General features: G+C 52.4%; 1 protein-coding gene across 1 annotated transcript in view; it reads left to right on the top strand.

Moving 5' to 3' along the window:
* Positions 1 to 4,641: 4,641 nt before the first annotated feature.
* Positions 4,642 to 12,536, top strand: part of Kcnn3 (potassium calcium-activated channel subfamily N member 3) — a 157,272-nt gene continuing 149,377 nt past the window's right edge. Inside the window, exon 1 of the mRNA XM_021196016.1 lies at positions 4,642 to 5,888. Coding sequence (XP_021051675.1) covers positions 4,947 to 5,888 — 942 coding nt within the window. The 5' untranslated portion in view covers positions 4,642 to 4,946. The remainder of the gene's footprint in view (positions 5,889 to 12,536) is intronic.

A 12,536-nucleotide genomic window follows, 5' to 3' on the forward strand; every position in this document is an offset into this window, starting at 1 on the left:
GTCACTCTCTATCAGGCCTCTGCTGTGTGACACAGAGACAAAGATGACATCAGTTCTGCCTCCGAGAAGGTCACAGTGCAGGAATTTGATGGTGACAATGTTAGCGAGGGGACCCAAAGGCAGAGGGGAAGGAAGGGCCCTGGTTAGTGTTGGGGGTTTCAGGAGAGGAAGGATTTTCTGAAAAAAAAAACAAAAACAAAAACAAAACCACAAAAACAAAACACACAACAACAACAACAACAACAACAAAGCCAAACCAACATCTCCCCACCCCAAACAAAAACCCCTTAAGTCATGCCTCGAAGGTTAAGGAGAAATGTGCTGGATGAGGTATGGGAAGGGCATGCCAAGCAGAGGGGTCTGAGTTAGTTAAGATGTGGAGGTGTGTATGGGCACAGCCCTGGTGCAACTGAAGCTCAAGATGGAGGTGGTGAGGAGTGAGCTGGGAGAGAGAGCGGAGCAGACTGAAAGCATGCCTGTAGCAGAGCCAGCTTGGCTCATGGCCACCCTTCCTGAGTCTGGGGACTCTGACCTTGTCCACTCTCAACTACTCCTTGAGGTAAGAAATTCACTCCACCCCAACCCTTCATCTTTACAGCCAGGAGAGGCCAATGTGCCATCCTTTCGCTTTAACAACTTGATGTGTAACGACTTGATGGCTCCAGTCCTATCGCCTCCATGAAGCCTCTCTAAATTTTTTTAATTTTCATTTTATTTTATGTAGGTAGGTGTTTTGCCTGAATTTATGGCTCTGTACCAATTGCATGCAGTTCCAATGGAGGCCAGAAGAGGGTATCAGATACAAAGGAACTGGCGTGGTAGCCGGTTGTGCGCGGCTTTGTGGGTGCTGGGAATCAAACCTGGTCTTCTAGAAGAGCAGCTAGTGCTCATAACCCCCAAGACACCTCTCCAGCTGCCGTGATGCCTCTCTCTTAAAGACAGTTTAGTTATTAGATTTATTCATTTTACTTTTGTGTATGTTTCACCTGTGTGTATGTGTTTACTGCTCACAGAGATTAGAAGAGGACATCCGATCTCCTGGAATTAGAGTTGTGATAGTTTGTGAACCACTGTATGTGCTTGCTGGAGATTGCACTCAGGTCCTCTCCAAAAGCAACAAGTGGGCTTAACCTCTGAGCCATCTCTCCAGCCCCAGGAAGCCTCTTTTGTCTGAACAAACTCTAGTTTCTTGGCTACTTGTTGGGATTTGTGTTGTTGCTATTTGTCACCCATGTAACTATGACTTCTCTCTATAGAAACAAAGTAAGCTCCAAGGGTTGCCTATTGGCCATGGACAGACCTGTGCCTCGCCCTACTTAATGCTACTTACTGATTACCATTTATAGGGAAGCCTTAAAAACCTGTCTAACGTCTCAATTGTCTCAGGATGCTCCTGATTCATGGGTTGCGGTGTATAGACATGGTTGTGGGCTCAGGGGGTGGCACTGGGAGTTTCTTACACTTGGACAGGTAACAGTGGTGGGAAGACACCGGGCACAGTATGGCCCAGAGCAGTTGGAGAGGCTGGTCCACTCAGGTTCTGTGGCTGCAGGGCTCCTGGCTGACTCACTAGTCTGCACACACTTACCTCGAGGCTAAGAAAATGGAGGTGTGAGAGTGGTAGCAGCTGACCCAGGGCGTCTCTGAAAGCCAGGTGTGTGCTCTGTGCGGGGAGCTGAGTCTCTGGAAGTGTGCAGCGTGGGGGCTGGAGCTGAGGCTGGAACAGGAGGCACCCCTGTGCTGGTAGATGCTGACAAGCTGGTAAAAACTTAGTAGCCACTTGGGGTGGGGGAGGGGAACAAGGCCTGAAGGATGTGTTCGTATATTCTGTGGGGTAAACATTCCCACCAAATGACTTCAAGTTGCCATTGTGCCGCTGGTGAACTGGAGTTCAGACGACCTGCCACAGTGGGCTTTTAAAAACCAGTATTGCTGGGCGTGGTGGCACATACCTTTGATCCCAGAACTTGGAAGGCAGAGGTGGGTTTATCTTTGTGAGTTTGAAGCCAGTTTGGTTTACATATCAAGACCCATGACAGCCAAGGCTATATAAAGAGACCCTGTCTCAATCCAATGAACCAATCAACCAACCAACCAGCCAACCAACCAGCCAGTACTGCCCAGCCTCAACACATTGTGAAGGGGCAAGTTTGCTATGTATGGTGATGTGGGAGGTCTGAGGGTCGGGGTGGGATAGGATCCATATATCAGCTCACAGGAGCTGGGGACCCTCATTTCTTTTGTTTTACAGAGTAGGAAGCTGCGGATCGGAGGGCATCTTATTTGTGCTGAATGACCATGCATGGCAGTCAGGACCCCGCCCCCCCCTCGGGTATGCGTGTGCACCTGCATGTGTTTACTGCTCACAGAGATCAGAAGAGGGCATCCTATCTCCTAGAATTAGAGTTGTGATTGTTTGTGTACCACTGTATGTGTGTGCTCCAGCTTTAAGTACACCCCATCTACCTTTTTTCAGGATAAAGTTGCTGCACCCAGGGTGGAAGCATCAGTTTCAAGTTTAGACCACTCCCAGATGAACCTCTGGGCTCTGGCTGTAGAGCAGCTCTGTCCATGATGGTGGCATGCCTGTCCTATTTGGATCCCGCTGTCACAGTTAGAATAACTGACCCAGGAAGGCTAGTGGAAGCAGAAGACAGCCTACTGTGGTAGAGTGGGCAAAGAAACTTCCAGGCCTAGAAATTAATTTTCCGCAGCACAGAATCTATATCTGTCATGAAACTCCAGCACTAGCAGCACATTTTTGCTTCTAACAGTGTATTAGTATTAATTTATTTTCAATCATTAAACCTAAACATGTGATCCGGAGCCTTGAGTCAGACTGTTGACTCTGGGGATTGAAGAGGGAGGGAAATGAAGGAGGCAGGTGAGAAGAGGGACTGGGCAGGCTGACCATGTTGGGAAGTAAGGTAGGAAGTAACTTGGGAAGTAAGGTAGGAAGTAACGTGTGTGTGTGTGTGTGTGTGTGTGTGTGTACACATTGCTCCATCATCATTGATAGCAATCTTGTGCAAGACTGATTGTCATTATCAGGTAGCTGAGGGTGTGGTTTATGGTGTAAGCAGTTCAACTCTGTCTTCACAGCAGCCTGCAGAGGTGAGGACTGGTATGCAGAGGGCACTCAGCTCATTGGTGGGAACTCTACCATACTCCCTGGCATGGCGATTTGCTGCTCGCTATTCAGGGGGAAAAGCTCTGGAAGCACACTGGGTGTGTGCGAGCTAATGTATGCTCATACCTGTACACATGCATGACCACACACATGCATCTGGATGTATGCACTTCCACACTTAGCAGGGAAGACCCTAGACAGAAGCCTGAGGATGGTGGGAAGCTGCGAAGTGGACAGGAAGATGCTCCCCCTTAAAACCCCAGGTGTGCCTAGAGGAATTTCATAACACTCTGACCGCTAAGGCCGTCCCAATTAAAAATGGAAATAAATTCATCTCTGGTCTTGTCCCCTTGGAGAGTCTTCTGCACACAGTGGGAGTCTAATAAATACTTTATGAGGAGGAGTCTGAACCAGGGAAGCCAGCAGCTGTTTCCAGCTCTGACTCTCAGGGACCTAGGGGCAGACCAGACTTGGAGCCACTGGGATTTCCAGTCTTCCTCACCGACCCTGAGGTGACTCCAGGCCCAGCTGTTCTGGAAGAGGCTGGATCCAGGTTACTAAAACATCCTGCTTTGGGGAAGTTGGCTCTTCCTTGACTCTTTGGCCCTTTCCCACCCATCACGTGGATACTATTTATTGAACAGCCACTGTGTGTTGATCATCATGGGGGGGGGGGCATCTGGGCAGCGGAAGAGGGGCGGTGGGCTCAGGCTGGTCTCTGTTCAAATCTCAGTGCCTTTAATTACAAGTTGGGTGACAAGAGCCATATTTCTTATCTGCGTGTGACTGGGCTTCTTTTCTTTCCTTTTTCCTTCTTTTATTTCTTTTTTAGGATGATGACGTCACTTCACAGGGTTGATGTGAGGATTGGAAATAACAGAGGCTCCTGTACACAGCGCAGGTGCTCTGACAGGGGTAGGTATGTGAGTTTCTCCCTGTCAGGAGTGGGTCCCTACAGCTTCTGGCGGTTCATGCTCAATAGCTCCCGGTGTTAATTTTCTTTGTAAAATGCGAGCACAGTCCTTATCCCCTTGGGCTTTTGGAAGATGTACCTGGAGTCCAATGTGTGAGACAACCTTTACAGATACTGGCCATTAGTCAACGTTTGTCCTCCGGTCCCGGTTCCCCCACCATGGTGACAGCTTCCCCTTTAGAGTGTTCTCGATCCCTTCCTTCCACCGCCCCAGCGCCAACATTCAGCCGGGATTGCTGTGGGCATCAGTATCCTGACCATACCTCTCCGAGGAAAGAAGGCAGGTGCTCAGCTCGCGGGTGGAGTATGGAGGGGTTGGAGTGGCAGTGGTCTTGGAGCAAAAACTACAGTTCCCAGCCCTCGTTGCGCTGCCACCCGGCGAGGAGCGAAGGATGGCAGGCCCCTTCTTGGAGGCGGAGCCTGAGAGGGAGGCGGAGTTAGGAGGGGGTTGGAGAGTTAAGCCTAGCCAATGAAACCGCTGGCTAATAAGTGGGCTTGGCTTGCCATATAACAGTGTCAGGAGGAGGAGAGCGAAGCTATTGAGCCAGCGAGGAGTGAAGCTGAGTCTGCCTCATACACTCCTAGAGGACCGCCTTCAGAATAGAGTTCTTTTCGCCCCTTCCTCCTTTCCCCGGCTCCTCTCCTGGCTTTTCTACCCGCCCAATACAATGCATACTCGAGTGGCAGCCCCAGAGAACTGAAGCAAACCAAAGAGAGAGGACTGGAGCCAAGACACTTCTGGTGGGGAAGCTTGGATGCCTGGCTTTCTTTGAGGTCATCTTTGGACCGAGGGTGGCTTTGGGGTGGAGGGTCGTGCTGCAGGGAACCCAGCCAGGCCCCAAGATGGACACTTCTGGGCACTTCCATGACTCGGGAGTGGGGGACCTGGATGAAGACCCCAAGTGTCCCTGTCCATCTTCTGGGGATGAACAACAGCAGCAACAGCAACCGCCACCACCGCCAGCGCCACCAGCAGTCCCCCAGCAACCTCCGGGACCCTTGCTGCAGCCTCAGCCTCCGCAGCTTCAGCAGCAGCAGTCGCAGCAGCAGCAGCAGCAGCAGCAGCAGCAGCAGCAGCAGCAGCAGGCTCCACTGCACCCCCTGCCTCAGCTTGCCCAACTCCAGAGCCAGCTTGTCCATCCTGGTCTGTTGCACTCTTCTCCCACGGCGTTCAGGGCCCCCACTTCAGCCAACTCCACCGCCATCCTCCACCCTTCCTCCAGGCAAGGCAGCCAGCTAAATCTCAATGACCACTTGCTTGGCCACTCTCCAAGTTCCACAGCCACAAGTGGGCCCGGTGGAGGCAGCCGGCACCGGCAGGCCAGCCCCCTGGTGCACCGGCGGGACAGCAATCCCTTCACGGAGATAGCTATGAGCTCCTGCAAATACAGCGGTGGGGTCATGAAGCCCCTCAGCCGCCTCAGCGCCTCTCGGAGAAACCTTATCGAGGCTGAGCCTGAGGGCCAACCCCTCCAGCTCTTCAGTCCCAGCAACCCCCCAGAGATTATCATCTCCTCCAGGGAGGATAACCATGCCCACCAGACTCTGCTCCATCACCCCAACGCTACCCACAACCACCAGCATGCCGGCACCACCACGGCCGGCAGCACCACCTTCCCCAAAGCCAACAAGCGGAAAAACCAAAACATTGGCTATAAGCTGGGACACAGGAGGGCCCTGTTTGAAAAGAGAAAGCGACTGAGTGACTATGCTCTGATTTTTGGGATGTTTGGAATTGTTGTCATGGTGATAGAGACCGAACTGTCTTGGGGTTTGTACTCAAAGGTAGGGACCCTGGTTTCTCTTTATACATTCAACAAAAAGGAGTATGTAGAGGAGAGAGAGAGAGAGAGAGAGAGAGAGAGAGAGAGAGAGAGAGAGAGAGATCCTAACTTCCCATGGTTTTCTTCCTTGGTCCTGTGAGAATTCCTTTCTTGCTTCCCTTTGTGGGGACATCCCCACACACTGTGTCTAATGTGCAGACTCTGTGTTTGGGAGGATTAAAGAATCCCTTCTGAGAAATCGCTCTTTTCCTTCGGGCTCACGCGTACTAAAGCATAACCCAGCAGCTTAACGCACCAATTAATTACACTCTGCCTTGATGTGTTTGCCAGTTCCTGCTACTTCCCTCCTTGCCTCCCCTCCCTGCTCCACTCCATTTTCCCCCGGATAAAAAAGAAATAAATGTCTGGCTGGGGGTGGGGATCCTGTACAGTTCCCCAGCTCTCGCCCCCTTCCCAAGTTTCTATTTCCCTTCTCTTCCCAGAGAGGCTCCAGGGTAAAATAGAGATGCTCCCGAGTCTCTCCCGAGGGCATCGGGTTAAAAATACAGGTGGAGGAAATCAGCGGTCCCTTCCCTCAGGAAAGAGGACTCAGAATAAACCTGCCGCTGCCTTGTAAACATGCCCTGATAAAAATGGCTACAGGTGTTACCCAGGCAGAGCATGGGCACCGCCTTGCCATCCCTCGGGGAGCGCCTCTCCTTAGGACGGGATGACCGGGCTTCCCCAGCGGGTCACCGCGGAGTCGGCACCCCAGCTCAGCCCTGGTTCTTCCCTCCCACCCTAACTCCTTCTCCTTGGGATAAATAAAGATGAGTGTACGTGTGTGTGCACGCTGGATGGAGAACGGCAGGCACAAGGCACTGTCTTGCGGGTGGGGTGGGGTGGGGGACGCCCCATTGCTCTATCCTTTCAGTCGGAGGAGAGGGCTTCCTTCCCAGAGGGGAAGGAGGTCGAGGAAGGTGGGTTTTTGTCAATGCTGCATTTGCCAGGAAGCTGCATGCCGGAAGGCTTGGAGGTGCAGGGAATTGTTGGGCAAGCGGTTTCCCCTACTGTACCACTTGGCCCCAGTTTGCTGGTGTTTGCATGTGTATATGTGTCCTCGTGCGAGTGCCTGCTTGTTCTGTGGATTTCTGTATTTGTTTGTCATTTTGGACAAGGGGTGGCTGGGCTGGCTGGCGGGGAGCTGGGAGGGGCTCAGCTGTTGGAGGTTTCAAATAGAGCCTGTTTCAGGCAGCGCACAGCTGCTGGAGACTGTCACATTCCTTGTAGAGATCTAGTCACAAAAACCTGGGAGGTGCTGATCAGATCCCCCCATCCCCAGAGGCTCCCTTTAACCTGACGTGGGCAGTGCTCCTTGTCAGGCAACCTGCATGGACAGAGCCCAGGCTCCCCAGCAGAGAGTCCTCCAGGGACCTGCTACTTTGCAGGGACTGCCCAAGCCAGAGCACTTGGAAGCTGCCTCAGTCTAAATGGCTCCTGGATGAACAAGACCTCTCCATGAGCAGAGTGGGGTTTCCCCTGGAAGCCCAGCTCACTTAGTCATTCCCTGTAATGAGAGCCTGGGAGGCTGCAGGTCCCTCTGTTCCCTGCCTTCTTAGAGCTGCCTCTCTTGCTGTGTGCTCTGCTTAGGAGATGGGCTGGCAACCCCCCCCCCTGGGAATTAGGAATGCTTGTTAGGGGGAATCCGTGGAAGCCCACATCCCGGAGGTGTGGCATGGTGCTAGCATGTTCTTTTCAGTGGTCCCCATGGCGGCTGTTAAGGAAATGGCTTTTCTAGGAGTCAGTGGCTGTGTCCGGCTCTGAGTGTGGGATCCATGATCATTTGTATGAATGTGTTGCGGGGGGGGGGGGGTTTGTCACCGGGCAGGGATGACTATCTTTTCTGATGGAGTACTCATGGAGAGAGGCTTTTCCGGGCTGGGAGGCTGTAAGTGTTGACTGGGTGAGATCACCCGAGGTGTGAGCTTCTTCCATTCCTAAGCCGTTGATTCTCTGGTGGCGATGGCACCAGGGACAGTGACCAGGAAGCTCCTGCTTGCCTCAGTCAGTGAGGTGACCACTTCCTGTGTACCTCAGGGATGGGACACAAATGTCCCTATCTACCTCGGAGGCAAAGAGGATCATATCAAAGAATAGGACCAAATCTGGAGTTACAGCTCTGTCACTGCTGGCTGTGTGATTCTTGGATGTCAGGATGCCCTGCAAGGCTGCTTCCAGCTTTCTGGTGGGGAGACTGAGTCAGATGAAGTCAAGCCTACCACCCCCCCCCCAGCACCTGCTCATGTAAGAGGGGTCGGCTGTGGCTGTCTGTGATGACTGAGGAGAGACACCTTTTTCCTCTATAATTAGATGGAAAGTAAGACTCGGGGACAGAGGAGAAAACTTCTACAAGGAATCCGGGTCCGGTTGGAGTCTGTCTTTAAACATGAGGCAGTGATGAGGAGAGGTGTTAGCTCCCCAGCTTTGGGGTGCAGGGGGCGGAGGGCTCTGTGACAGAAGAGTCCAGAGACACTCAGAGTGGATGGGGGACTCTCCTTTGCTAGAATGCTTGTGTGCCTGCCTGTCTTTGCCGAAGATTCTGGAGGCCCGAGGATAGACCAGGTGACCAGTCATTTTGGGTACCTACAATGGCCATTTCTATTTAAAGGTCCTGGTGAGGGACAGGCTTCTTTTCCTCTGAGTGAGGATGGCCTGCAGCCCTGGGCCTTAGCTAACTCTGAACTTCTCTGCTTTATCTAGTGAAGCTGTACCCACCCCGTCCACCTACCATACCTGCTGCTGGGAGAGTTATTCATCATGCAGGTCCAGGGGTCTGGGGCGGATACCCTGAGCTTGTTCAAAGGTGAAGCAAAAAGCATGAGGAGGCTGAGAAATGGGGACAGAGTGCACCCCGGCTCCCACCCTCACAGGCTGTAGGCGGCGACACTGGAGGGAAGGAAGTTCCACTGAGAAAGGAGGTGGAAGTCTGACAGGGGTGGGGTGGGGTGGGGGTGGGCGTTGTGGACCCCTAAAGGTGCAAGGCTGTCTCTGAGCTGAATGGAGGCTCTGGTGTGTCCCTCCCTCCCTCCCTCCCTCCCTCCCTTCTCTTGCTCCTCCTGTTCTTCCCTCCCCTTCTCATCCTCTCTCGACTTCCTGGTCTTCAGTAGGTGGGCCTCCTCTTTGGAAACTTAGAGGACAGGAGAGGGCTGAGTCTCGAGATCCTGTTTGGAAGTCTTGACGGATCCCACCTCTGCCTATGGCTCCCTCTAACTGTTAGAGTCTAACGGGGTCAGGGGATGGGGATTTAGGTTTTGTTTTTCCTTACTGTGTTCTTTACTTTCTTCTGGGGCTGGTTTGGCCCATGTAGCCCTTTTACCTTAAGCTGTCAGTAACTCTCTACTAGATCCAAAGAGTTAGGGGTAGCCTGGCCTGCTCTCTCCTCCTTAACACCTGACAGGACATCAGGCCTCAGCCTGTAGCAGCTTCCTCAGTCTGGGCAACACGGTAACTGTCTGTTTCCATAGATCTTGTACAGTCTCCATAGCTCTCCACCGCTGGCTTAGAGGTCCATCTCAGCCTTACCTCTGCTCCCTCGCCCCTCCTGCCCGCCCGATCAGACTTCCTGCCCTGTTCCTTTCTGATACCCCAGCTTGGCCTGTTGCTAGGATGATGCAGTCACAGACACAGGAGTCCCTCTCTGCTCCCTTGGGTACATTCTCCTCACTTCCTGTTACAGTTCCTTCTTCAGACCACCGACTGGGCCGCCACCATGAGCTAGGTCTACTGAGCAGCTAAAGGAGGTCCCTACTGCATACTCTCCAGAGATTGGTGGCTTCTAGGCCTGGGCCAATCTGTTGCCCATCTCTTTGCTGGCCTCACAGATATCATGAAGTCCCTCCAGCCTTCAGCTGGAATGACGGATAGTATTCTAGGCTTTTATTTTTGGTCTTTGTAGGGTGTGTGTGGGGAGGCGGTAGCCACAGCTTCACACCTTAGGTAAACACTCTACCAAGCATGTCTCCAGCATGGGAGATGCGTCTCAGTCCCTTCCTGGGACGGAGGCCCTCGTTGCACAAGGACAGAGTGGTAGCCAGGGTACGTAGGATGAAGGACCCTGCTTGTCCTCTTTGGGGCCAAGTGCCTCCTGAGGTTAGGTTACTGGTTGCCAGAGCATGTATTTCTGGAGGATTTTGGGGGGCACCAGTAACTATGATTTCAGGCATGCTGGGGAGGTAGACATAGGTCAGACCCTGGTGTGCGCCCCCCGAAGGATGTCCTCTGAGGGTATGAAGGCAGAAGACTCAGTAAAGCACTTTGGCTGCAGGACCCTGAGAGCCAGCAGCCAAGGGCCCCAGGTCCGCATTTTAATTGTCACAGGGCACACTGACCATGCCCGCCCTGGGGAAGACAAGCAGATCTGACAGTGTGAGACAGCCACAACCTTGCACCCATGGTGACCCTTTATTTATATTCCTTGTGGACAGCGAACAAATGAGTCAGATCTTCGTAACCTATAGGATTACCAGTAACTTGTCACCTACTTTCCTTTCCACGTCACCCACTGTTTATAACTGTCCTGGGGACAGGCTCCACAGGGCTTCCAGATTTCCCTTCCCCACAGGCCGCACTGGGCATTGGGACAATGGCTGGGCATTTGTCATCTGAATAAGCTAATTAGAAAGCGACTCCATGGCCTTTGAGTCCCTTATTTAGCTCCCAGGAAGGAGGATGTATGAGGCCATCCTCAAAAGATTCCCTTAAAAAAATTAGGTAGAGGAAAACAGAACAAAATTGGAGTAACCTGTGTTGTGACTCAGGCTCCAAGGCAAATGTAAAATCAGAACAGAGCGCTCTGGTTCCATGCCAGTTACTTATGAAGCACACTGGGGGGGAAGTGTGTGTGTGTGTGTGTGTGTGTGTGTGTGTGTTGCAAGGGGAGGCTGTACTGTACTGACACAATATCCCCTTTCTTTGAGTCATGACAGGACCACCAGAGCATTCGCTGGGTAGTTGTTCTTCTCTCAAAACTCCAAAGGGGGGGGGAAGAGAGAGAGAGAGAGAGAGAGAGAGAGAGAGAGAGAGAAAGGGGGGGGAGCCATCAGTTCCTCTTTAAATAACGAGGGTTGGTAATTCTAAGACTGCTCGATCTCAGGATCTCAGGAACCGTGGGGAGGAAAACTCAGTGCCTTTTCTTGTGCGGAAAGTCCGGAGGAGGCTAATGGGTTTTCAAGGCCCCCTCCCCTTGTCATTCCACCCCCAGGTGCTCGGGAGACAGGGGAGAGGCTGGGGGCAGGGACCACACTGTTTCTTTCTGCCCCACACTGCTCCTGCGTGAATTGCTGCTGAGTGACAGCTGAGGGAAGGCAAGGACCTTTTTCTTAAGAACTAGATGACTTTACACCCAAGAGTCCCAGAAGTAGGTGGTGCTGGAGGCATCCTATGCAGATGAAGTCACTCACTAAGCTAGCACTGCCAGTGGGCGTGGTACTGAGATAAGAATCCTGCCCTTTTGACTCTAAGTTTCTGTACCTGCTGCTGGAGGCCTTGCTGTGTGTGTGTGTGTGTGTGTGTGTGTGTGTGTGTGTGTGTGTGTATNTGTGAGCGTGCATATATGTTTCCAGTTTGGAATTTCAATGCAGAGCCTTATACCTATTAGGTAAACAGTCTGCTGAGCTGTCTCCCCAGCCCAGATTGCTTATACTCTGTTTTGGTTTTGTCCTTTTAGATTGCTTGCATTCTCTCTGCATGTGCTGTGTTATATGTACATGTGCATATAACATGTGTGCATGTGGAAGTCAGAGGTCAGTGTCTAGGATCTTTTCTTTTTGTGACAGGGTCTCTCCCTGAACCTGGAGCTCACTGATTGAGCTAGCGCGGCTGGCCTACGAGCTCCAGGGCTCTCGTCTCTGCTCACACCCTATCCTATCTACCCCTGTATCTTAGGTTTTCTAGGGGTGCTAGAGAACTCAGCCCCTTGTGCTTGCATGGACGGTGTTTTGCTGACGGAACCGTCCTCCTGGTTCAGCACCTCCCAGCCTCTGTTGTATTCTTGGAAGAAACAGATCAAAATCTATGGGCCAGAGACCAGAGATACAAAATGTTGGGCTAGAAGAAGCTTGGCCAAGACATAGGCAGAACGTGATTGGGATGGGAGCTGTTGGTGCAGGGACCCAGACCAAAGGTTCTGTAGTGCAACCAGCTCCCTGAGGCAGGCAGCCTGTTCATTGAGGTGGAGGGTAGGCCCAGGGTGGGTCCCTGAGATGTTTCCTCTACGGGGGTGTGGCCATCCACTGTCAGGGTGACTCTGAATAAATTGTGAAGAAGTAGTTGTGGGGATTACAGGGAAAGTGAGCTTGCTTTGTATATGTTTGCTGTAGGTACCTACCATAGCATCATTGCCCCGCCCCCAAGCCACTGTCCTCCCTCCCCCCCTCCACCCCACCTCCTGAACTAGCTGGCTTACCTTGTTCCCTCCTGACTGGATCCTCTTTTAATTTTCTCCTTCCTTTCTAGTGCTAGCTGCTGAGGTGGTAATGGGGAGTTGGGGATCAGCAGTCCAGCTGCCGTTGTTCTGCATGGTCCCCACAGTGGCTCAGGATCCTTACAACCAACAGTACTTTCCAGCTGAGAAAATCGAGCCATCAGACCCCCTTCTTAGATGGTTCTAGAA

Source organism: Mus pahari, chromosome 4 (genome assembly GCF_900095145.1).
Source record: "Mus pahari chromosome 4, PAHARI_EIJ_v1.1, whole genome shotgun sequence".
Classification (NCBI taxonomy): Eukaryota; Metazoa; Chordata; class Mammalia; order Rodentia; family Muridae; genus Mus; species Mus pahari.